Here is a 27,030-nt window from a genome sequence, read left to right as displayed (position 1 = left end):
ATTTTGCTTTTTTTTACCGCTATTTTATCTTTACAGAGACCAGTTTCAAAAAGAAATATTTTTAAAAGATTTTTATTTATTTCCATAAAATGTAAAATTCTAACAAGTTTAAAAAGAATAATATAATTTTTTATAATTAATTATTTTAACTTTTGGTACTGAATTATTTTTTAAAATAAATTTATAAAATAAAAAATAATTTATAAACCGTCACGTTTCAAATAACAATTTTTTTTCTCTTAAATTTCAAATTATTCGAAAGAGGTTAGAGAACCTTTAACGAGTCCACTTCTCTCTTTGACCACCAATCAACTATATTCAGCAAACGTGCCACGAGAATGACTAACAACACATCTTTGGAGAAAATAACTGGAATTTAGAATATATTTTTAAGCATACAAATAGGAAATATTAGAAACTGAGGACGTAAACAATTTTTTCATTTGATAACTTCTTTTGGAAATATTCTATTCATTGTAACTTTCTATTCACGTCACAAAATCTAAATATCTTTACTGGTATTGTTTATTTATCCTTCGAAACAAAAATCTATTCGTTCCTTTACATAAAACATGCTTTTATATTGCAGTTGATATATTTCTAAATGTATAATTGAATTAAATTCAAACACGCTTATTAAATAAAAAGAATAGAATTTCCTCCAGAAATCTAATGGATTCTATAGATATCTTTATGCAATGTGTGCTTAATGAAAGCTGCCTAAGAGGTTGATGTTTAATATGTGAATAACATTAATTTTTATAAAAGTAAAATTAGAAAGTAAAAACTAATATCCAAGTCTAAAATTTAAAAGAACACAATATATAGATCCATCAGTAAAGATTGAATTTTCTGTATTTATCTTTCTTTCAATTCCTTCTTAGGATTTTCATCTTCTAGGCGGAATATTTTGAAACGAAATGTGAGAAACGGGCTTTAAAAGATTTAAATGTATTTAAACAAATGCAATTATAATATGAAAACAGTTATAGTTTACGTTGACTTTTGTTTTCACTATTTTTCAGTTTCCGTGCAAAGTAATATAATTAAGAAATTCTTTTAATATATTATTTATATGTTTTTCTTCTTAAAAATATTTAAAGTTATATAAAAAATTCAAAAAGAAATTCATAATCATGATTGATATTGAGCACTGTTTTCATTGCTTAGTCGAAAAGCTTTCATATTAAAAAAATCAATGCAATATGCGTGACTAAAAAAATCATATATACATATATATACTGTGTATGTATATATGCTTATAAAGTTTCTACTCTTTACAGTTTCTATGTAATTTGAAACAAAGGAATGACCTAACTTTTATACGATTCATCTTGTCACAATTGCAAATATGTTAAGTCAACACCTATCAAAAAAATGTTATAAGAGTGGATACCGTAAACAGAATATTGTAAATAATATTGATAAAGGGTAAGAATAACTCAGATTTCTTATTCGAATTTATTTCATTTTTATATACGGGAAAAAAAGTGTATAGAATAGCAAATGAAAACAACAGAGACGATTGAAAAACGTAAAGAAATTTATATAAATATACAATTTAAACAAGACAAGAATTTTAGGGAAAAAAAGGGATAGAAGCTGTGTCAAACAATTTTTTATGTATGTTTTTTTTATCATCTCATCGATTATCTAAGCTCTTGTAAGGTAAAAATCACAATATGTTATGCAAACAACGTTACTTGATTTAACAAAATAAAAAATAATGACTATTATTATTATTATTATTATATAAATAAAACATGAGTAAAAAAATTTACTGAATGTAATAAAACAAATAAATCTACTAAATAACTGAAATAAACAATCGACAGAAAGAGTAATTAAAGAATTTTCTCGACATGTAATTAATTTAATCAGGTAAAAGTCTTATGCATGGAATAACATATTCACTCCAAAATTTGATATCTTAATAATAAGAAAAATATTTTTGAATTTAGAATATATCGAGAATTCTGCACACATGTTAAAGTATACAGGAAAAAATAATAATAATAATAATCCACTAAAAAATAAAAAAAAAGTAGTTGATATAGAAAATCTATTCAAAATGTTTTCTTTTGACGAGTAGTTGAATATTTATTCCAAAATTTTAATACCAAAAATGCATCAATATTATTGAACATAAGAAATTCAATGCCGTTTGGATAACTTATATAAATATTATATAAATATACATAAAATTTTTACTTTATTTATAAAAATAATTTTTAAGTTTAAAACATTATAGATTCATTTATAAAAACTTTAGATTTGAATTTATTTATTATTTTCTTCCAGAAGAAAATTTAACTAAAGAAAGAAAAAAAAAAAGGAAGAAAAAAGTCAACCTGAAGGAAGAAAGAACTTAATATCGAATTAGGGAAATAAAAAGGAGGTTACGTAGGAGGTGTCATGGAAGAACATGCTACCTATTTTTCCTATTTTAAAACATCTAAAAATAATTATTATTATTCATATTTTCACTATATATAGTTTAATAATGAATTAAACTTTTTACCCTTTAAAACGCTAAAAAAAAGTGTAATTTATTATATAAAACGAATTAAATGAAATTCTATTTGTTTACACTTTATATTACATCCAAGATACGCGAAGAAAAATCTTAAATTACGTAAATTAATTATAATTATAATTTAATGTTACATACATCGAAATCCGAACGAATTAAAAATTGTTTTTTAAGTGTTAAATAATATTGTAATTTTATAACCGACATCAACAAGAAGCACGTATATTATTTGCGCAATTTTGAATTTAATTAATAAGAATTTTTATTGTTATACTTTTAAAAACCGAAATGAATATTAGTAAAAGAAACTGACAAGTAAACAGGGAGGAAACTGTTAAGTGTGTAGGATATAGAGAATATAAAGTGTGATTTAAAGGGAAAAAAAATATTAATCTTACCTGTAAGTTGTTGAAAGTCTACCTGCGCTTTGGTAACTCGTAGTAGTAAACAGAGAGCGAGTAATCCTTCGATCCACATGGTGGTTTATGCCAAACTAACCAGGGCCGATACCTAAAGCGGCTGACTGCAGCAACGACTACCCCTAGCGGAGAAAGTACAGGTTAATAAATTATCCGTTGTTTCGTGCTGTGACGTCGAGATATGCATTCATTGCCACATCTCACTTTATTTTAATTATCTAAATAGTTACTTAATTCAAAAATTAAGATATTTTATATACAGATAATATTATCATAAATTTAATTATTTTACTTAAAGTATTTTATATAAAAGATGGCTTAGAAAAGTATTAAACAATCCTTTACTCGAAAGTCATCGCTTATAAGTGACACGAAGAGTTTGATTGTCCACTACTTCATCAATATTTATGCAATCGTTAAGTCTCTAGAGTTAAGTGATGTGGAATTAAACCTTAACGTAATCATGGGGATTATATGTGATGGCCGAGACACGTTGAATGTTCAGCGTTCAATAAACATACGCCATCAAAGATGGATAGCACGATACTTTATCTATTACCCAGTTTTTGGTAAATGATGATGTGATGCAATGAGGAAAATTCCAATTCACTCAAGTAAAACATGTAATTTAATAAATAATATTATAATATATATGTGTGTGTGTGTGCGCGCGTGTGTCTGTATGTGTGTGTTTGTAGATTGTTGACGTAGACAAGAGAAGTAATTTAAAAATGAAAAAATAAATAAACTGTTCAATTTTTAAGGTTAATATATGCATAAATACAAAAAAAAAAGTTTAATTTTACTAAAATCAATTAAAAAACAATAAAAAATTTTAATGACAAGTTTAGTTTTTTATTGATTTTGTTTGCTTCGGTATGGATACTATTCAGTTATATGGGGTTTTCTTTAAGATTAGGAAGATGTAAACGTTATAGATTAATTTTTATGATTAATGTTCATAATTTAAAAAAAACGTTAAAGATTTTTGAGATAAAAAGAATAGTTTTTGTTAGAACTTGGCCATTGGCTATCCTCACGTATTCGATGAATATCTGGAATATTGTTTGAGGTGGAGATTTGAAATTTTCAGGATAGTTTTAGAGATTCAGCATACATTCGCGCATCAAGTTCGATAAAAATCAGCCAAAGGGTCAGAGAAAAATTTTAAAAAGAATACAATTTGATTACAATTTTATATATATTCGATTAATAATTTAACTTGGTTTCCGGATTCTTTAGATTAAAAAATGTTTGCGTATTTGAAATAGTTTTTTAGACAAAACAAAATAATTGAAAAATAATTTTTTTAAGAAAAAAAAACAAGAATATCAGATTTGTTTTTTGATTTGTTCAAATGACTATAATTATGCAGTTTTTTTAACATATGTAATAAATCAAAAAAGCATTTTTATATTGATTTATATTATAGAACTGCAATTTAAAATCAATTTATCTTTTTAAAAAATAAACACTTAAATGTTACAAATTAATTTCTAAACTGTTAATACGTATCAATATGAAAAGAAAAAGTATCCAATTCTTTGTATCTCGCTTTGTTTTTGTTATATTGTCTTTTAATGGTTTTGGATGCGTTGGAGGATTTAGTAATATTATTCTAGAGATAAAATGCTTTCGGTTTTTGTTTTCTATTGATATTGGACACTCGTAATAGAAGAAGTGTTATTTGTCTGTACAAACTACTTTTCTGACATAGAAACAGGAATATCCTGTCTAACGAGATCCGGTCCTATTAGTACAAACGAAAAGATACTCTATTGGTTCTGTTGGCCAATATTTTCCTCTTGTTTATCTGTTTGACGCTCGTTTTCGTCACAGTTTTTCTTAAACTTCATAAACTCTCCTGGCTGTTAAGATTGGCAGTTAAGATTACGACCCGACTTTTAAAAAAAGTAAAAAGAAATTGAAGAACATTTTTTTAGCGTTCATATTTCTGCACACTATTTTTTATTTACAGTAATGTATTTTTCTTAGAACGATCATTTTTATGATTTGTAGAGTTTTTGGCAACTTTATCATGTATCATTTTTATGGCAAATCATATCTTTATATTGAAAAAATAAATATAAAATGAATAAAATCAGCAAATATTAAAGAAAAAATTAAAATTTGATATTTTAGAAAAAAAAATCATAAAAACACGTTAGATTACTTTTAACTTTAAATTATTTTTATTTAAATTTCAGAGAAAAATTAAAAAGCAAGATACACCTATATATTATTACTGAATTTCTTCAGAAATTAAATATATATATATATTTTTTTTATATCTATTTTTATGAATTGTGAATTCAATCGTTTAGTGTGAAAGATTTAATTATTAAAATAAATTCTAATGTTCTTTCTTTATTAACAATGCATAAAAATTAACCAATAAAAAGACTAATAGAATAAAATGGTTAAGTTTATAAGAATTGATTTAAAAGCTGATTTACCTTTAAAATTACGCATGAATACACGAAAAGTATTAAATTTGGCATGGTGTAATACAATATCTATTCAAATATGACCTTCATATTTTATGTAGATTGTAATATATTTGTTTCATACTTATTCAGCTGTTATATATGGTAAAGGCATGTTTACTTAATGTACAGGCTGTATAGAATATTCTTGGGAGTTTAATCTTCTAATTTATTTATTAATAAATATTTGTTAAAAATTAAAATTTTGAATAAAATTAATATTTATATATTTAAAAGTTCAAATTTTATAATTTTCATTTAATATTTTGTTAATATTATAGTCTATTCTGGAACAAAATTTAAGGGTGAAAATTTACACATTACAATTTTTAATTCAAAGTAAAAGAAATTTATTGAGTAATTCAACTGAAAAGTAATCCAGCTTTATATATATACACACAGAATACAAATCCTAGTTTCAGTTACAAATGCAAAACGTACCAAATCTACAGAGTATTACAGAACGAGTCAATGGAGAATTGAAAACTTTCCCATAAGAGAGACAGAAACCTGTATAATTTGAGTTAAGTAAATTGTGAAATAAATGCCTCATTTAATACAACTTTTTCATGATATAAAATAAAAATTCAGAAATGATTTTTTTAAACGCATCTATCTTATTAAATATNGTTTAGTGTGAAAGATTTAATTATTAAAATAAATTCTAATGTTCTTTCTTTATTAACAATGCATAAAAATTAACCAATAAAAAGACTAATAGAATAAAATGGTTAAGTTTATAAGAATTGATTTAAAAGCTGATTTACCTTTAAAATTACGCATGAATACACGAAAAGTATTAAATTCACATTTTTGGCATGGTGTAATACAATATCTATTCAAATATGACCTTCATATTTTATGTAGATTGTAATATATTTGTTTCATACTTATTCAGCTGTTATATATGGTAAAGGCATGTTTACTTAATGTACAGGCTGTATAGAATATTCTTGGGAGTTTAATCTTCTAATTTATTTATTAATAAATATTTGTTAAAAATTAAAATTTTGAATAAAATTAATATTTATATATTTAAAAGTTCAAATTTTATAATTTTCATTTAATATTTTGTTAATATTATAGTCTATTCTGGAACAAAATTTAAGGGTGAAAATTTACACATTACAATTTTTAATTCAAAGTAAAAGAAATTTATTGAGTAATTCAACTGAAAAGTAATCCAGCTTTATATATATACACACAGAATACAAATCCTAGTTTCAGTTACAAATGCAAAACGTACCAAATCTACAGAGTATTACAGAACGAGTCAATGGAGAATTGAAAACTTTCCCATAAGAGAGACAGAAACCTGTATAATTTGAGTTAAGTAAATTGTGAAATAAATGCCTCATTTAATACAACTTTTTCATGATATAAAATAAAAATTCAGAAATGATTTTTTTAAACGCATCTATCTTATTAAATATATATTAAGATTTTGTTTATACTGAATTTTGGATTTGAGGTCAATTTTTTTTTTATAGAGATAACATATTGGTTAGAGAGATCGGCATGTGGTGTATCTAGAATGTAAATTTAACATTTCTGTCTACATCTCTATAAAAATTGATATTTTTCAAAACAAAATATATTTCATATTTATAGTAAAAAATAAAAATATGAAAAATATACTCTCCTCCATAATAATAACTATTCTATGTTTTATGCACGAATTTTTATTTTAGAAAAGTCGACATCTTTGGAATCTTTTATTTAAAAGGTAAAACTTTTAAATATTCTAAATCATTAATAAATTAAAATTTTCATTAAAAGGAGTATTTGTTAATAAGATTTTGTGGTAGTTTATTAATAAAAAAAAATTAATTGATTTAAACGGTTTGCTAAAATTGAAAAATAATAATAATTATATCGATAATTGTTTACAACATTTTAAATTAAAGTTTTTAAAGAATTTTAATTTAACTTTTAAATTTAAACAATTGAATAAAAAGAAGAAACAATTTATTATAAACTCAAACATTCTAAATTTAAAAGTTTTCAGAAAAGAATGGATTTCAGTGAGATTTTCTTTATCATTTTTTAAGTTAAGATAATCAATTACTAAATTTATTTACAATTATAATCGGCTTATTATAAAGTATTAACTCTATTAATAAAATATTTTTTAAATAAAAATTTTATGATTTTCTAAAGATGATGAATTTCCCTCGTAGAAATTGTTCCTACATTGAAAAAGAGTGTAGAATTACTTAAGTCTTTTGACGCTACAGGAAAAAACTAACGTTTTTGTTTTTGAAGATGCTATTTGACCCATCCTACCGAAAAATAGTTACCATAGCAACGTGTTAAGGTAACTTAAAATTGACTTCATGGCATTAACGCAAATGTATTGAAATATTTTAGAAGTAAGAGAAAAAATTTACTTATAACTTTATTACTAGATGGAAGAGAAAAATTTTTATCATAAATTCTATAAAGTTGTGAGTTTGGAAAAGTTAATCGCTGCGATAGATTCTACTAAACTCTATTTAACAAAAAACAGAAAAAAATATTCTCTATACGATGTACACTTTTCTACAAAACCGTTAAGTGTTAAGTTTGAAATGAAGATTTGTATACAATTAAGATGAGATACAAAATTGCCGTTATATATTAATAATAAAGTGAAAACCTAACATTAATTTTCACGATGTTGCGTTTATAACCATTATAAAATTGATTATTGTTAAGTATAAATGTCCTCTATCAATTAACATATAATTATATTTAGGTTGTTATAGATACACCATTAAATATGAAGTAAATGGAACAAGAATAAAGCATGTTATAAATTTTCAAATATTTCTTTGCTTTGTAAACTACAGGGAAAATATATTTATCAATCATTAAGTATTTTTTAAACTTGTTTAATGTAATTTTATTTATATTTACTAATTTATAATTTATTTTTACACCATGATTAAATTTAGAGATCAATAAATATTTAAAGAATGTATATTATTTACGAAAATTGCTTGCGTTGAAACCTTTCAGTGTCAAATATTCAAACTAGAAATATTCCATCAACAACACGAAGTCATTTCATAGTAATGAAATGTATACTACAGGCCAACATCAAAATCTAGCAATTACATTTTACATAATAATTCAGTTTAATTTGAACTTGTAGTGGATACTATTTATAGCGCAAGAAATTATTAAACAATATATAAGCATAAGTAGAAGAAAAATTAAATATATAAACAAATAATATAACTGTTTTTATAATTAATATATTAATAAGAATGTACAGTACTGTACAATAGAAAAAAAATTGCCTTTTTAATGAATAGGAACAATAAATTTTAATCATTCCGAACACGATATATTTAGAAGCATGATATTATCATTACATAAGTAAAGACAAATTGTATAGGACAAATTAAACGGGGTCTAAAATTAAATCAGGTCAATATGGGAGTGATAATTAAGCATCGCTCTAACTGATAACAATGCTGTAATTTATCTAAATGGTAAAGAAAATGTTTATCATTTAATTAAAAATTAGCATATTTATGAAATATTGTTGTATTTTTTTTACTGTATCAATTAATTATAAAGGTATGTTTAAGCTCAACAATTTACATGTAGAACTAATTACACTTCAATTGTGGTTGGAGAATCATATATCTAGATCGAATATCTGTGTACTTAACGTATCAAACCTTAATGGTGCAACTGACTAAACCATTACACTAGGATTGACCAAGTTCTAATCGAAGGATCTAAAGCTCTAATAATCCGTTTCGTTGATTCAGCTGTAAATAGAACTACTTCAGTCTGATTAGTTATTTATTCAAGGATATTTAAACAAATTTTTCTAACATAGGAATAGCTTCAAATTTTATTTTTCTAATATTTTAATAAAATTTTTAAAAGAAAATCTAAAATTATAATTTCAATTAGTTTCAGTAGAATTCATTAATATTTAATATAGTCTAAATGGAAATTTATGCTAAATATTTATTATAGAAATATTTGTACTGAGTAATATATAACTAATGAACAAGTTAGGAAAATTATAAAGAATGAATAATATGATAATTTTATTCAAAAAGTTTTGAAATCTATCTTAAAAATCTATAGAAAACTGTAAAATTTAGAAGCATTAATTCAAAATAAATAATTTAATGAATTATTTAAAATATTTTGTAGACAATAATACATATTAAGTTTACATTATTGATTGTCTATAATATTTTATGCATATCTTACACATTTAACATAGCTTCATGTTTATGCAAAATTAAATGCTATAAATCTTCAAAATTTTATTACAAAATTAATTTTAAATGAAAATTTTCAAAGATTAATTTTACTAGATTATTAAGATTTTAATAATGCTAATTTAGAGAAAGTTAAAATATTAATATTAGTGATATGAGAAAGTTAAATATTAATAATGCTATTTAGAGAAAAATTATTCATGATAATAGAAATTCTTTTAAAATATATAAAATTTCATTTAAAATTTTAAAAATCTTTCCATTACACAATTTAAATCTGTTTTAAAAAAATTATTATTCAAACCTTTATAAAGTTAAAGTGAATAATTTTATTAAAATGAAAAAAAAATAAGTTCTCCAATGTTTAATTCTTTTCTTAAAGCAATAGATCTATGGTAAAAAAAATTGAACATATTTAATTTAATTTATTCATTTTATTTTATTTCATTAATATTTTAATTTATTTTCTATTTCCATTTCAATTATTTTTACAATTTTTTTTCCTTTCTTTCAATTTTATTTTAACATTTTTTATGGTTTTTCAATCATTTCACATATTTTAAAACTCTTTTTTAGTATTATTTAATGCATTTTTCTTGTAAATTTTTGCTTTTGTGTCATGGTTTTTAAAATCATGATTCATTTACATTTTGAATTTCTTTGTTTAATCTGTTGTTTTTTAAATTTTTATTTAATATAGATATATATTGATCTTAATTATGGCCTAATATGTTCCTTGTCCATATTTAACCTAATTTAAAGTTCTGTTTAATCTTTTGTTAAAATTGTATTTATTCAAAGTTTAAAAAATAACTTCAACTAACTTGCAAGTTCTTTTTTAATTGTAACCAAAGTATTTTTTATTACATCTCAATTGTGTGTTTTTTTTTTTTAAATATTTCCTTTTATATATTATATTTTTTCCATGGAAACAACAATATTTAATTTACAATAAAATTAATTAGTTTTAATTTAATATTTATTGCTTTAGAATAATACCTCTAACAAGAAGTTGTAAACAATTTAGTTTATTAAAATAAATATTTAAAAATAAAAAGATAATATTAAATTCAAACAACATAAAATATTAAACAAATGAAAATAAAGATGTTAAAGTTCATGACAACATTTAAAAATGATAGATGATGCTACACATATATAAAATAATTTGATTATTTTATATGGAATTCTTTATAAATTGTTAAATAGAAAAATATTTAATGTCAGCATCTAAGATATAATTTTTTATAATAATAATAATTCAAATTAATAATACAAAATTTTTGTTTTAAGTTATTTACAGTTCAAGTATACATTTTAAATATTCTATATATCATATACACTTTGTGGTAAGTGTGAAAACTTCATACATATGTATTTTTTCATGAGAAAAAAAATGGGGATAATCATAATAAATCATCATCAATTTTTATTAATCAAATGGGAATTCATAATTTAGATCAGAAAAATTTTCTTAAAATAAAAATTAAAAATATTCATAAATCCATATCTCATTAATCTTATGTTAATGGAAGTTTTAAACTGTTTGACATCTTTAGGCAATTAAAAGCAAGAATTTAAATTATTTTAAACTTAACAAAAATATCTTGAATAAATATATAATTAGCCTTTATATATTTATTACATGTATAATTAATAATTATTTAACTTTTATTGTTTATATTTTAATTTTTAACACCAACACTAAACATGAATTACAAAAATCTTAAAACCTTTAATAAATTGAAAAATTAAAAATTAATGATGTAAATTATTTCTTAAAAAATGATTTAACTTAATTATTTTAATTAAGAAATATAATCTCGGACTTCTATTACTTTACTGATTACGCCAAATTTTCCATCCATAATTAAGAGAAATTTCGAAAAATAAAAATTAAAAACAGAAGGTTATTTAAAATTTAAAATTACTGAAATATTTTAATTAAAATTTTATTAAATGCAATTAAACGAAAACAGTATAAATTATGACTTCCTTAATGTATTTTACTTTTTTTTAAAAAACTTTTCGATAAAGAATAGATTATTTATAATGGAATTACTCTTGAAAATCGAAAAAATTTTAAGGCTGAAATAGTAGATAAAGATCTTCAACAGTAAATAAAATTTTTTAAATGCCATATTTCTGATATTTTTATTGCATTTTAGGAAAAATAATATTTTCTATTCACGATTAAAAAATAAAAATTAAAAAAAAAAAACTGAAATATTTTATAGTATACAGCAGATAGTGGACAAACGTGTGAATCCATCTTCGATTGTATCAATAAAGGAAAAAATATGCCACTTTACAACAGTTTTTGTTTTTGAAAAGAGACTCCTAAGCACGTAAAACGATCATTTATGTCAGCATTTTCTTTCCCTAAATAAACCATTCTATACTTTTTCCTTTCATATTCGTGTTGGTTGAAAACGTGACCTTAAAAATACGCAAAAAAAATAAAAATAAAAATAAAAAAAGGAAAAAGCTGCAATTGGACAGTAGATGCGCTGAATTCGTTTAATACATTTGATAATCTGGAAGTGTCACGATAGCGATAAGTTTTTCTTTTTTTTTCTTTTTTATAGGAATAAACTTAATTTAAGTAACTTAGAAAAATAATATTTATTTTTCACATATTTAATCCTTCAATCGATTAAATTTTATATTATTTTTTCAATTTAAAAAAGAAAAAAAAATGCATATAATTATTTATTTAGTTTTTCACTAATATTTACAATACCTCGTAATTTAAAATTACTTCTCTAGATTTTTCATAAAGTTCTATTTTTCTTTGTGTCTTTTTAATCACAAAACATATAATTTAAAAAAATAATAATAAATAAATAGGAAATTCAATTAAGCGGATGAAAATTGGATCTTGAAAAGTTCTATAATAAATTTTTTCTAATATTTTCGTATGAATAAATCCTTGAATTTTTGTGTAAAATAAACTATCTTTGATGCTAGTTTTATATTGAAAAGGATATTTACACATGATTTTTGTTAGCTCAGGAGGCCTTTTGTACGTTATTTGTCTGAAAACAGCTGTTTAAACGTATTCTTCGTCTCATAGTAGTAGATTTACTGTTTTACGACTAAAGTACTTTTTTCCCTCAAGCAAATAGATTGCGTTCTTACCCGAAGCATCATTAAGCAAGCTATAACACGAAAAACAATTTATTGCTAATCTTTTTAACAATTCTGTAACGTTTAAACTGGATTTTAAATGAATCAACAACTCTATCTAATTTACTAGCTGCATATATATATATTTTTTCCCCGTCATAACTGGAAACGTTTCTATTTACGAAAGGCGTGTTACTGGCTCAATTTTGTGATGAAAGTTTTCAAACTCACTTAAAATTCGAGACATGATAGAACGTCACTTCTGCTTTGTTTTTCATTATCATAATCCTGTTTAGGCTCGAGATGTGATGTCTTTGACAGTCTTTTCTAGCTAACACTGCAGATGATATATCAGCTTACGCAAAACTGTATTATTTTTACGCAGCTGCATGATATGAATGATGAATTAAATCTAATTTCAAACGTTAAATCTACTTTTCTGAGAATCAAATTTTTTATTTAGTGAAACAATGATTTTAATTAATGCAGTAGAATCACTTCTAACATTTGCACACATAATTAATATTTAATAATGTATTCAATTTTTCAGAAATTAAACATTTCTCCACCATTTTTGTGTTTGATTTATGATTGTTTATTTTTTAGCTTTTCTTGATACAGAATCATAAACTTAATTATAAACCTTCAATTTGGAATACTTGAAATGCATTTTTTCTGAATATATTGATATAATTAGAAAATTTTAAGTTTATATATTTAGATACTTTTATTAGTTAAAAATATTTTTGAAAAAAGATGGTATTTTATTTTTACGTGGCGTGTTATAAAATTGGGTACTTTAAATTTTTGTGTCGTAATGAGATTAATGACATAAGTAATCATGTCACCTTAACAAAGATGCCAAAAAATATGAATTTTTTCAAGTTTGAAAAAAATTATAGTATAATGAAGTTTAGTAGATAATTTTTTAACTAAAAAAAAACAAAAATTAAATTAGAGTATCTCATTTTGACGGGGAAAATACAACTTTTTATGATTGTTTTATTAATAAGGTGCTCCAGCTTCTTTACCTAATGAAAGCGTTTTAATAAATTTATTTTAGATAAATCTTAAATTGTTGTATGTTATCTCAAATCCTATTTATCCGGAAAATTTTCCGAAAGCTATTTCCTGATAACACAATGCAAACGCTTGCTAAAAGTTTAATAGGAAAACTCAAACAAATTATTAGAGAAAATAAGATGACACAAATACTATTTACTATCTGTTAGATTTTACAAAAAGAAACTTATTTTTTACATAATAATTCGCATTTATTCGATTTAATTTGCTTTATCGAACAGTTTATCTAATAAATCTAGAAAATTAGTATCAGATTTATACTTCAACACAATATATAAGAACTTATCTAGATTAAAAGATTCTGATTCGAAGTACAACTGATCAAATGCGCTTCCTCAACTGGCAAATCTGATTTTAAAAATTATGCATACATTTTATCATTTATCAGTCAAATTATAATAAATATTTATAATAAATAAAACTCACTGTTGAGGAAATAAAATGGAAATTTAACTTTATTACATTTTATAATATCATTCTTTATAGCCCATTGTGGTAGATAGGTTAATAAAAATACCGGTCTGACAAATGCAAATCTGCAATAAGCATGATGGTCTCGATAAATAATGTCAAGAATATTGGATCACTTCATGCCTAGCAGTCATGAAGCACGCTACTCGTCGTTTTGCGATGACTGATGAGAAATTGGCAGTCATCTATTATTAGTCGAATCCCACTGGCATTCGTATATGTGCCGACTCAACCATTGACTTACAGAAACCTCTAGTAAGTAACATTCCCACGTAAAAATCTAATCGATCTACATAACAGTGAGTCCGATAGAAATAGGAAAATATTTAAACTGAAAAACAAGCTAATTGATCCGAGGCGTTTAGACGAAAATTACTTTTTAAGAAACTTTTTACATCTTGAACGAGTAGAATGATTGAATACTATTTTTATTAAATTCTTAACGTTAACGTAAATGGTAATTATTTAAATATGCAAGGAAAAAAGATAATATTTTGAAAAAAAAATCTCGGCGAAAAGAAAATAAAGTCATTACTCTAAAGAATGAGCATTCATGCGAAATTTTTCAAACAGACTTTAATGGTGTATAAGGCTATTTTGTAATTTAATAGCCAACTAGAATACAAAGAATAAATTTACTTTGATAGAATTTGTAAAGAATTTAAAGTTTCCAGAATATCAATAATAATAATAAAAAAAAAAATACATTTCTTTAAATTTCTATCAACTCATTTAATATTAGTTGGGATCTCATAACAGAAATCTTGTAACATTTCTTAATAGAAACTATCGAGAAACGTTAATTGAAATATCAAATTTAACCAACTTGAATATTTTCTTAAGGTTTATTACGTAAGATTCTATTAAACTTCTTTCTCTAAAACACAAAAAATTAATTAGAATTTAAATTAACTGTGATGTTTTATACATAACAAATTTTGTTGAGGGTATTAGTCTTGCATTTGCAATGACTTACAGTCCATTTATTTGATAAATTCCTAACTTGTAGTTAGTCTGTCATAAACTTGTAATCGAATTAGTCACAAAACAAATATTAGTAATAAAAGAAAAAAATCTTGTAAATTTTCTTATGACTTTTTACTGCATTTCATTTATTTAAAGAATAAAAAGAAGATAAACTTTCAAACTTTACGAATTTTTAAATAAAGAAGTCCTGAAGTAATTATTTTCTATTTCCATTAAAATTGAATTTGAATCTATTTGAAATTTTAATTTTTTTTTTCTAAAATTTTTATTTATGCAGAATAACTGCGTTCAATTAAAAGTTAGTTTGGAGAGTTTGTTTAGAAAGAATCAAAACATTTATAAAGTTAAGTGATCAAGATGCGGAATAAAATATTCAAAAGCCGTTTCACTTAAGAAAAAATAAAGTTAATTGATAAAAATGTGAACTTATTTAAATTAAGAAATAAATTCTTTTGAATTTTTCATGTTGGAAATTTGAATAGCAACGACATTTAAGATTAATTGATGTTTACTTTAAAGTCAATTTTTTTTCATTTATTTTAATAACATTAAAAACTTTTCTAACTATAAGAAGTAATTATATTTAATTGAGTTTGTATTAGAAGAAAAATTAAATTACTCGGAAATTCGGCTTTTTTTTCACCTCTTAAATGTCACAACTTGTTGAATACTAAATGAAGGACAATTGCTATTTACTTAACTAGTGAAGTATGTAGTGGTTTACAAACTTTAGAGCTTATGATAATTGCTGTTGATGTAACAATTTCCTGACTATCATCTATACCTGTCTCGCTACAAATGGTTAATGTTTGTAAGCCAAAGTTTGGAAACACCTCCACATTGTTGACAGCATTACATTCATTATAAATTTAATGGATTGAGAGTTCAGAGAGGAAGTATATATTAAGTGTATGAGTTAATGTTATATAAGCGCAAAATTGTATAATGATGATTATAATATTGTAGAAGAGTAATGGCAAGTACTTTATATTATTTTTAGTGATACGATTCAATATTAAATTTTATTTGATTCTGCTACGTTTTCTTAAATAAAACGAAACATTAAACGATAAAAAATTATTCAAAAGGATGTATTTTCTATATTAAAAAAGTTTCATGAAATTTTCTAGTTTCTAAGTATATAAAAATCTAGTATTGAGTGCCACAGAAGAAAATTTACAGCTCAGGTAATTTAAGAAAGGTCAGAAGCTTGCAGGATATCTTTAATAGGTCATAAGCTATTGTCAGAAAAATATGATCGATAGGTCTCTCGAAAGATCTTATTGTACACTAAATTGTCTGTTTATAATGTTTCTTTTTTTTATTTTTTTGGAGGGGGAGGATGGTTAGGAAAACAACAAAAGAAGAAAAGTGGTTGATAGTGATATGTGCATTGCGATTTATTTTTTTCCTTTTGTAGAATTATTTTTCTTATACAGGAAAAAATGTTATGAATTTTATTAATTTTTTTCTTCCTTCTATCGATTTCAATGAACAAATTTAGCTACAACATAATTTACAGTTATAATTCAACTAATAATATCATAAAAAGTTGCAAAATATAACAGTAATAGATGTCATTAAATTCAAATTTCCTTACAATTTAACTGAACTTTAAAAAATATGTATGTAAAATAATTTTTATTCGAATTTTAAAATTTATTTATTTTTGAAAAAAACTTTTCTCTCTAAAAATTTATAGAAGTCAAAAAAATTTAAATTATTTTTTTTATTGTTTGAAAAATTCTTTTATAAAAATAAATATTTTATCGATAAATTTTGAATAAATAAGAAATATATAAAAAAAAATTTCAAATCGTCAAAAATTATTTAAAACGATTAAAATTTTTATAAATTAGTTGCTCAAAAACATGAAATGGTTTTTAAATTATTTTTAAAGGGTTCTTGTTTAACATTGGCATCTCTAATTCAGATTTATATTAGATGAATGTATGATTTAAGAAGAACTTTAACAGAAAAAAATGATATTCTGCACGTTATTTGCTTAAAATTTCCAGTGGAATCATTCGTGTAGATAGATATTCGATCAATTCCCAAAGCGTTTGCTTCCTCTTCACATTATTACTTACAAGAAATGCAACTTTGCGTGTTTAAATTTCCATTTATAAAAAAAAAATCTGAGATGCATCGATCGAATTACAAATGAAGAGGAGAGAACTCGTTTTCGAACTTGGATAAGCTAAGTCACTAAAGCCATCCATTGATGGTTAAACTGCTAGAGAAGTCGTTCCGATTCCTGAGGGAAGTGTCAAATTAAGTTTAGGAGACTATATATTACTGAACGAGTTGCTCAGAATATATCCCTGTACTTTAATATAGTCTCAAAGTGAACACAAATCGACTGTTCTATTTTCTCTATGTGTTGGTTGTTATAGGAATGTTTTAAATTGTAAAACATTTAAACAACAAGCAAACTATTAATCTTCCAGAACTTTTAGGGTTATTTATATGCGGATGTTTTATTCTTATACATATTTGTATACTCAAACACCACATATATTTGAACATTATTACAGAATGTAAGTTATTAGGTAATATATTTTGTAACGTGATACAAATTAATTACGATTTTTCCTGTACATTTCTAGATGAAAATTAACTGAGTTATATGCTTAAATCAACTTTTATTAATTTCATAATTTTATTTGTTTACAAACTTTGTATTTTTATTTTTTTTTTAATTCTGTGACTATGATATTCTTAAAATTAGACAGAAACATTTTTCTTCATATCTGGTGGCGAGTTAAAGATCTCGGAGCCCTAGGCAAAATAAATTTTAGAGGCCTATCCAGTCATACATCCTATACTTAAATTTTTTTATTTTTATTTTTAAATAAATAGCTACATTAAGTATTAACCTAAGTTATAACAACAGCAGGTAAAAAAAAAAAGAAAAACTCGTTTGGGGATCTGTCGAAATTGGGGGTCATACATTATAAAGCCCCACTGTTCGTGTTATAGAGTGATTTAAAATTACGATCTACTATTTATTTAAACTAATAAACAAGCTGCCATTTTTTAATTTATTTCAAATGCACTTTTCAGTATTGCTTTATGCATTTTTACCTGAAAGTCAATGTCTATAAAAAAAATTAATATTTCAACTAAAAAATGTTTTATTATTATTACTATATGAACTTCCAAAAGCTCTACTACTAGAATAAATGTAAGAATAATTATATTAGTTTTTACTTATTCGATTTCAGTTGGATTTCGCCTCTTTTTTTTTATTTCCTAGATATCCAAGAAAGACCATAAAACCAGATTGAAATCTGGATAGAATTTTTATCGATATTTATTTACTAACTTAATTTAGTTTCTTAGCTTTCATGTCGAATTATAAAACTAAAAAAATGAATTACTTTAGTGAATATTAGATAAGTTCAGTTCTTTTTTTTAATTTTATGGATCAATCTTCTTATCAATATGTTATCTTTTAATAACCGTTTCTTCGAGAAGCGAATAAAGAATTTATGAAAGGGACGGTCTCTANCTAAGTCACTAAAGCCATCCATTGATGGTTAAACTGCTAGAGAAGTCGTTCCGATTCCTGAGGGAAGTGTCAAATTAAGTTTAGGAGACTATATATTACTGAACGAGTTGCTCAGAATATATCCCTGTACTTTAATATAGTCTCAAAGTGAACACAAATCGACTGTTCTATTTTCTCTATGTGTTGGTTGTTATAGGAATGTTTTAAATTGTAAAACATTTAAACAACAAGCAAACTATTAATCTTCCAGAACTTTTAGGGTTATTTATATGCGGATGTTTTATTCTTATACATATTTGTATACTCAAACACCACATATATTTGAACATTATTACAGAATGTAAGTTATTAGGTAATATATTTTGTAACGTGATACAAATTAATTACGATTTTTCCTGTACATTTCTAGATGAAAATTAACTGAGTTATATGCTTAAATCAACTTTTATTAATTTCATAATTTTATTTGTTTACAAACTTTGTATTTTTATTTTTTTTTTAATTCTGTGACTATGATATTCTTAAAATTAGACAGAAACATTTTTCTTCATATCTGGTGGCGAGTTAAAGATCTCGGAGCCCTAGGCAAAATAAATTTTAGAGGCCTATCCAGTCATACATCCTATACTTAAATTTTTTTATTTTTATTTTTAAATAAATAGCTACATTAAGTATTAACCTAAGTTATAACAACAGCAGGTAAAAAAAAAAAGAAAAACTCGTTTGGGGATCTGTCGAAATTGGGGGTCATACATTATAAAGCCCCACTGTTCGTGTTATAGAGTGATTTAAAATTACGATCTACTATTTATTTAAACTAATAAACAAGCTGCCATTTTTTAATTTATTTCAAATGCACTTTTCAGTATTGCTTTATGCATTTTTACCTGAAAGTCAATGTCTATAAAAAAAATTAATATTTCAACTAAAAAATGTTTTATTATTATTACTATATGAACTTCCAAAAGCTCTACTACTAGAATAAATGTAAGAATAATTATATTAGTTTTTACTTATTCGATTTCAGTTGGATTTCGCCTCTTTTTTTTTATTTCCTAGATATCCAAGAAAGACCATAAAACCAGATTGAAATCTGGATAGAATTTTTATCGATATTTATTTACTAACTTAATTTAGTTTCTTAGCTTTCATGTCGAATTATAAAACTAAAAAAATGAATTACTTTAGTGAATATTAGATAAGTTCAGTTCTTTTTTTTAATTTTATGGATCAATCTTCTTATCAATATGTTATCTTTTAATAACCGTTTCTTCGAGAAGCGAATAAAGAATTTATGAAAGGGACGGTCTCTACTAAATCGAATTAAAAAATAATCAATATATAAATTATAATAAAAACTATATTACTCGAGCGAGTTATTTTAATATGGAAATACTCTCTACATTTATTTTATATTAAAATATGACTGGAAAGCTCATAAAGTTAGTAGAATTACCAAAGAAAATTCCATATGCATTCTTTTTCTCATCATAAATATGCTAATTTAATTAAAAGGGAATTTATAAAAAATATTATAGATATAGTGTATTCAGTTCTTGAATTATTATATTACATTTAAAATTAAAACTTGTATATGCTTATTTTATGTATTTTTAAAAATAAATTAATGTTCTTACTAGACAAATTCAAATGTTTAAACAAAAATTTATGTTTAAAGAATTGTTTAAATTTATAAAATTTCCATAAAAATAAAATATTAAAAAAATGAATAAATTCGATCCTAGATAGTAGCTAGATAATAACAGTCATTCTATATAACCTACGAAGTGAAGGACCTGCAGGGTCAGTAGCACTTTACTTGGCTGCCCTACTTCCCAGATACAAGGTTCGTTCACATTCCCTTCTTTCATAGCATTTAACAACGACCCAGTTTATGTAAAAAGTCTACATAAATTACTACACAGAACAATCTTCCATTTTGTTGATACGTATCAGGAGATTTGATTCACGTATTGAGATGAAGATCGAAAAATCTATTGTGATAATTTAAAAATCTCTAGAAATTTTTAAAATGTGGAAAAATTTTTAAAATGTGGAATTTTTAATTAATTATTTTGGATAAAATTTACCTTTAACATTTTTGATTTTTTAAATATTGTTTTGTTAATTATATTTAATGACCATTCACGTATTTTATATACGTAAATATAAAATTAAATATAAAAATATGTTTACTAAAATTTAAGAATGATAAATCAATTCTAGACAAATTTTTAATAAAAATTAATTTTATTCAAAAATTAAATTTGATTTTTCCAAAATATACAATTGTACAAATGAAATTTCATAAGAGATTGCAAGAGATATTTTCAATAATAAATTTAATTGAAATAATTTTTAATTGAAAGTTTATTATTTAATAAAATAAAAATTAACTTAATTATGAAACTGTAAATGTAATTTATTAGTGCTTGTGTTCATATTAATAATTAAATTTATTCAAGACGATTGAATAAAAAATTAAAGTAAGCATAATAAATCTGCTTAAAAAAGGAATTAAAAATTACAGTGATTTTAAATAAATAAATAAATATGAATAAAACTTAAAAATATTATTTCTATCTATAAACATATAAGCTTATATATGGGATAGTTTTTCGAAAATTAGCTGTAACCGGATCTTGTTGACACAGTTAAAATCTTTAATGAACTGACTCACTGGTTTCATCAAGTTGTCGATATTTTGTTAATTTAAACTAACTTGTGTATTAGTTTGCATTGAGTTGGTCTGATTCAGCTCTTATAGTAGAATTATATTTCGTATACTGTATTGTACATTGTTATGCTATATTCATAATCAGTAGCGTAACCAAGGTAGCCCATATAGCACCTACCTTTGTAAGTAAATAAATGCAGAAATAATCAAATAAGTACACGAAAAAGATTTGAATATGACATGCACTTAAACACATGTATAAGCCTATACAAAATCTAAGTGGTACATTCACGTTGACACAGGATGAATGGTTTATAATTCCCTAATATCGTTTCTAGTTACGTTATTGCTCACAATTGTTGACGAAAAATACTACAATTTAGAATAATTGTCTTTCAAGTAAACGTTTTTCTGTGTTCTGATTATTCAGTTCATTATTTAATTATTTACGTTATAATATAGCATAAATTATTTTTAAGTAAAATTGTACAAAGANAACGATTTTCTTATTACTTTATAAATATTTTTAGATAATATTACAAATATTAATAATTTCTGTAGATTGACGATAACTTTCTTGGAACAAAGTGTCCTTCCTTTAACAAAGAGGATTCGGAGATCCAAGGAAAGAAACCTAAGGAAAAAGCAAAATTTACACAATTCTGCACAAATGCATTCTGTAAATTGTTCTGTTGTATGTCAGACGAGATTTCTGGTTCTCAGGTAAGACGTCGTTCTTTCTGTCGTCTTCCAATTAACAAATGACCACCAATCGCTTACTGCGATTGGTGGTCATTTGCCACTGTATTATACGAAATGTTAATCGGAAGCACCCCATTAGACATTTACCTTGAAAAAATGAAGGTCGACATCAATTCATTCTCTATTATCGACATGATAAACAGTAAGCGATTATAATTTTGAATTTATTCCCAATAAAAGATCAATGATTAATATAAAAATGCTTTTACAGTTGCTCAAAATATGGAGTTGGTGTATCCGAATCGTACGCTACTGTCGATGGATGCAACACTCATAATCGAGGATTTGTTACAGAAAGTAAGTTTATATTTCAGTCTACATAATAGATTGAGTTTTGTCATGTGTCATATTTCATATTCACAATTACTTTTCATTATTTATCAAATATTAAATATTACATCGGCTATTTAATGTTGTTTTTTTGCGAGAATTTTAATTCATTTACTTAGAGATAAAAATATTTCTCGAGTAATATCAGCACAGTTAATTGTTGTTGTTGATTATTCTAGGACCCAAATAAACGTCTATAAGAAACGGACATCAGTAAACACATGTTTTTTGATGGAGTCCTATGGCCAGAATTAATCCAGACTTGACCTATCAATGAATATATTAAAAAAAAGAATTTCTTATTTTTCATTTCTGTAAATTTTTTCAGCGTTATAATTAGGGACATTTGACACATTTTTGTTAGCTTAAACTATCTCGCATTCTTTAATTGTTTATTTGTATTTAACGAAGCAAATAAAGAAAAAATAATCTCATTATCCATCTGGAATATAATAATGAGCATATATTATTATTATCTCGAATGTTAAAATACTTTATCGTTAATTACAACTTATCCTTAACGATATTTATAAATAAGTTTTAAGAATGAGAGAAAAAGAACAATTTCAATTGATCGAGTTACTGTTTTCATTAGGTTATTGGAAAAAAAAGAGAGAAAAAAATGTTTTTTCCTGTGGTACAGAAATTTTACACAGAAAAGGAGGCGAGACGATAAGCCAAGAGAATAAGTTCTAGACATAAAATTTAGGTAAAATCCGAAATATCGATTTTTCATCAACTATTGTTTTAGTATTCGACCGATATAATAGCACTTCTACACATTAAATTGTCTTTTTTAATTTTAATATTTTATCGAAATTACTTTAAAACTTTTCAGAACATTCCTAATTTATTTTTAGACACTTTTGACAATCGTAAATATCCAAACTTGGTTGTCAAGATTTTTAAAGTAACATTTTCAGCACACAGAATAATTAGTTACAATTCAGAGCGGCGGAAGATGTTCTTTTAATCTCGATATTTTTGTTATCTTATTCAAATATTCTGACTCTGATGTATTTAAAATTTTGAATCGAAATTACTTATTAATTAATTTAATAAAACCATTCCAAAAATATAAAATAAAATAATTTAAATGTTTAGAATTCAATTTTAAAGAGGAATATTATTTTTAAAACATATGAATTGTGCTAGTTTAGTCCATTTTCCTTGTTAAAATAATAAAACAAGTTTATAGTATTTTAAAAATTTAAACATTTAATTTAAATAACAATAATAAGTATTTATTGATAGGATGGAATAGTAAATAACATTCTTTCTGATGGTACGGTTTAAAATTTTATATTAAATTCTATATATTTGTTTGGACGTTCTATGGGAATTCGTGTTTAAAAATTTAATGTCGTGCTTATTTATTAAACAAATGTTAAATAAATAAATTTAACTGGCAACAATATTGTTTAAAACTTAAATATATTTAAGTTTTAAACATAAATCTGATCGCATGATTTCTGCCTATAAATCTTTCAGTACTAGTTTAAATTTGAATTTAAATTTTTAAACGATTTTATCAATATTTTAGATTTAGGAAATTTTATAACCGTCGAGATTTTACTATTTTTAACGCCTAATTTTGATCATAAAAATAATTTATATTTCAAATTTTTTTTTCTAAATATAAATAATTAAATTAATTTATAAAATTGTAAACACTATATAAAGGTTAACTCGTTCTAAAAACAGACTTGAAAAATTACGCTTAGAAACATTTTCTCATCAACCACTAAGCTGACAAACAACAAATAATTTTTGTAGGAAACTTTTAAATGTTTTCGACCCAACATCTGTCTTTCATTTTCTTTACATCATGCTGTGAAAGCAAACCTCTCCACAACCAACCAACCTATTCACTTTCAATGAATGTCAAGTAACAGGAGGACTCTAAATCTGTCAACATTTTAACAACCGAAAGAAAAAAAAAAAGAAAAAATTCTAGATAAACTTAACGATCTGTAAGAGAGTTGTCAAAGTATAAATTTTAAAACACCGTTACCTTTTAAGTAAAAAAATATAATAGTTAAAAAGTGTTCTAAAAATTATCTAGATTGCATTTAAATTTTTAAATATTTTTTTTCACTCATTAACCTGTCGTAAAGGCTGAAATTAAATCAGAAAAACTTTCGATACAACGAACATTTTAAAATATTTAATTATGCATTGTAGTTATTGAGATTTCAACTAATTAGTTAATAAAGTTTTGATAATCATTCAGTAATTTATGCTTTGCTAATTGATAAATCTAGTAAATCCATTCAAATTTAGTTTATCAATATAATTAATAATATATAATTTACTACGAAAGATTATATTATATATAATTTTTCTTATAAAAAATATATTTATTCTGCAATTAAAACAAATAAAAAATACTTTTTAAATTACTTTCCTTTCGAGAAAACTATACATCAATAAAATTTATCTAATGCTTATTTTGAATAATTTAAAGTATTTCAAAGAAATAAAATTTACGATAATATATATTACTCTCTATTTGATTATAGTAATTTATTTGTCATGAAATTCGAGTAAAATTATCAAGAGGATATTTTAAATGCGAAAATGTACAGTACTGTAAACAACTTTGATCAGAACGAACTATTAAAAGCAATGCAACAACAGACAGCATCAGTACAGCCCAGTATCGATTAATTCTGTGCTTTGAAATATCTTAGAAAGTGTATTTTTCACGTTACTAAATATGCACACACACACATTTATATAAAAATTCTTTTTGATAAGTTTAAGTTTGGATAGATGGACAAATGATCTTATTCTTTAATGGAAATGTCTGCCATTCTCTGCGATTTTTTTCCCCTCTATATTTCGACTTTTATAGTTCATTATATATACCTTAATGCAATTTCGCAATTTAATTTAAAGCACTCTCAGTTTTGTATTTTTTCGAAAAAGTACTTTTATTTACTTTTTTTATAACTTTTGAATTAATTTATTTTCATTAAAATGCGGAATATTTGATGTATTCTTGTTAACAGTGATTGAGACAGATTGAATGTGTTATATAATTTTTTTTATTCAGATAAAATATTGACTTAAAATTCTGGTTTTATTAAAAATATAGAATATGAAAAAAATATTAAATATTAATTGTTATTAATGTACTGTACATTAAAATATTTCACTTTTCATTTTTTTTACATAAATACAATTTAAAATATATTAAATCAAAATTCATTTATAATTAGAAGAAAAATATATTAAAGTGAAGNTAAAAAATTTTACTTTTCATTTTTTTTACATAAATACAATTTAAAATATATTAAATCAAAATTCATTTATAATTAGAAGAAAAATATATTAAAGTGAAGAAAGATTCGGGAATTTTTCTCTCTTCACACTAATGCAAGGTAATTATCCCATAGAAAGTATGGTCTTACCTATTCTTCATTAAATAATGATGTGTTGTCACTTATAAAAATTTTATTGTATGAAAATTAGATAAGAAAAGCAAAACAATTGTAGATATTGTTCTCGATTTTCTTTAGAATAAAATTTTCATTATGTCGATTTGTGATAAAGGAATTGTGGCATTTTTTTTTCTTTGTTGGTAAGACTTTTTTCTTTTGAATTTTTTTTAAAAATCGACAACAAAGACATTTATCAAAATGCTCTTCTGTTCGTCGAATCGTTAAAAGAAAGTCTAACGCACTGTACATAGTAATTTAGAGAAAAACATGAACATTTTTATAATGTTAACGGCTGATAATATTCAAAATTGATTGTTTGTGTTATTTTTTAAAATAAGTTTTAAGCAATATCACAGTATCGCTTAAAATAATTGTTTTACAGTGCCAATTTTCAGTAAGTATAGTACTGTACAGTACATTCCCTTAATATTATGGAACTGTTTGATCGAATTTTGATGAAAGTTTTATACACTTAAATGTATATATTGAAAGAGTTCAATCAAATTTGGCTAAATAGATTAATCAGTATCATAAATTATACAACAGTAGCATAGGTGTGATGTTTTAATCATATATAATAACGTTGAAAGCTAACAGGCTACGGTTCACGAGTTTCTTTACTGATTATTTTTTTTATCTTATTAATATTAAATTGTCTAATGGTAATCACATTATCTAGTTAGTATTTCCGCAGTGTGATAGGCGTATCACTGATGGTAGCACCAGTTTTGGTCATTACACTAAAAATTGTTCTAAAGTACGAAGGTTTTATCTGATGTCAAATGAATTTCCGTATAGTTTACGGCTTATCTTCGAAGCTATTTGACTTTATTGATAGCTAAAGGATAATCAAGCATGTGACTTAGTTACTTAGAAGTTAAATTAGAAAATTGTCGTACGTCGATAAGGTCGAGAGTTTCAAATTTGATACGTATACTCCATACAAACTTGAATTTGTAGC

General features: G+C 23.8%; 1 protein-coding gene across 1 annotated transcript in view; it reads right to left on the bottom strand.

Annotated features, from left to right (window-relative positions):
• Window positions 1–27,030, bottom strand: part of LOC111635636 — a 176,402-nt gene that overhangs the window by 137,546 nt on the left and 11,826 nt on the right. The window contains exon 2 of the mRNA XM_023380657.1: window positions 2,932–3,074. Within this exon, the coding sequence (XP_023236425.1) occupies window positions 2,932–3,010 (79 nt within the window). The 5' untranslated portion in view covers window positions 3,011–3,074. The remainder of the gene's footprint in view (window positions 1–2,931; window positions 3,075–27,030) is intronic.

The sequence above is a fragment of the Centruroides sculpturatus genome, unplaced genomic scaffold (genome assembly GCF_000671375.1).
Source record: "Centruroides sculpturatus isolate CEXI.00-Female unplaced genomic scaffold, Cexi_2.0 scaffold37, whole genome shotgun sequence".
Lineage (NCBI taxonomy): Eukaryota > Metazoa > Arthropoda > Arachnida > Scorpiones > Buthidae > Centruroides > Centruroides sculpturatus.
The sequence above is the reverse complement of the archived record's forward strand: the minus strand, read 5'-3'. Positions and strand labels throughout refer to the sequence as shown.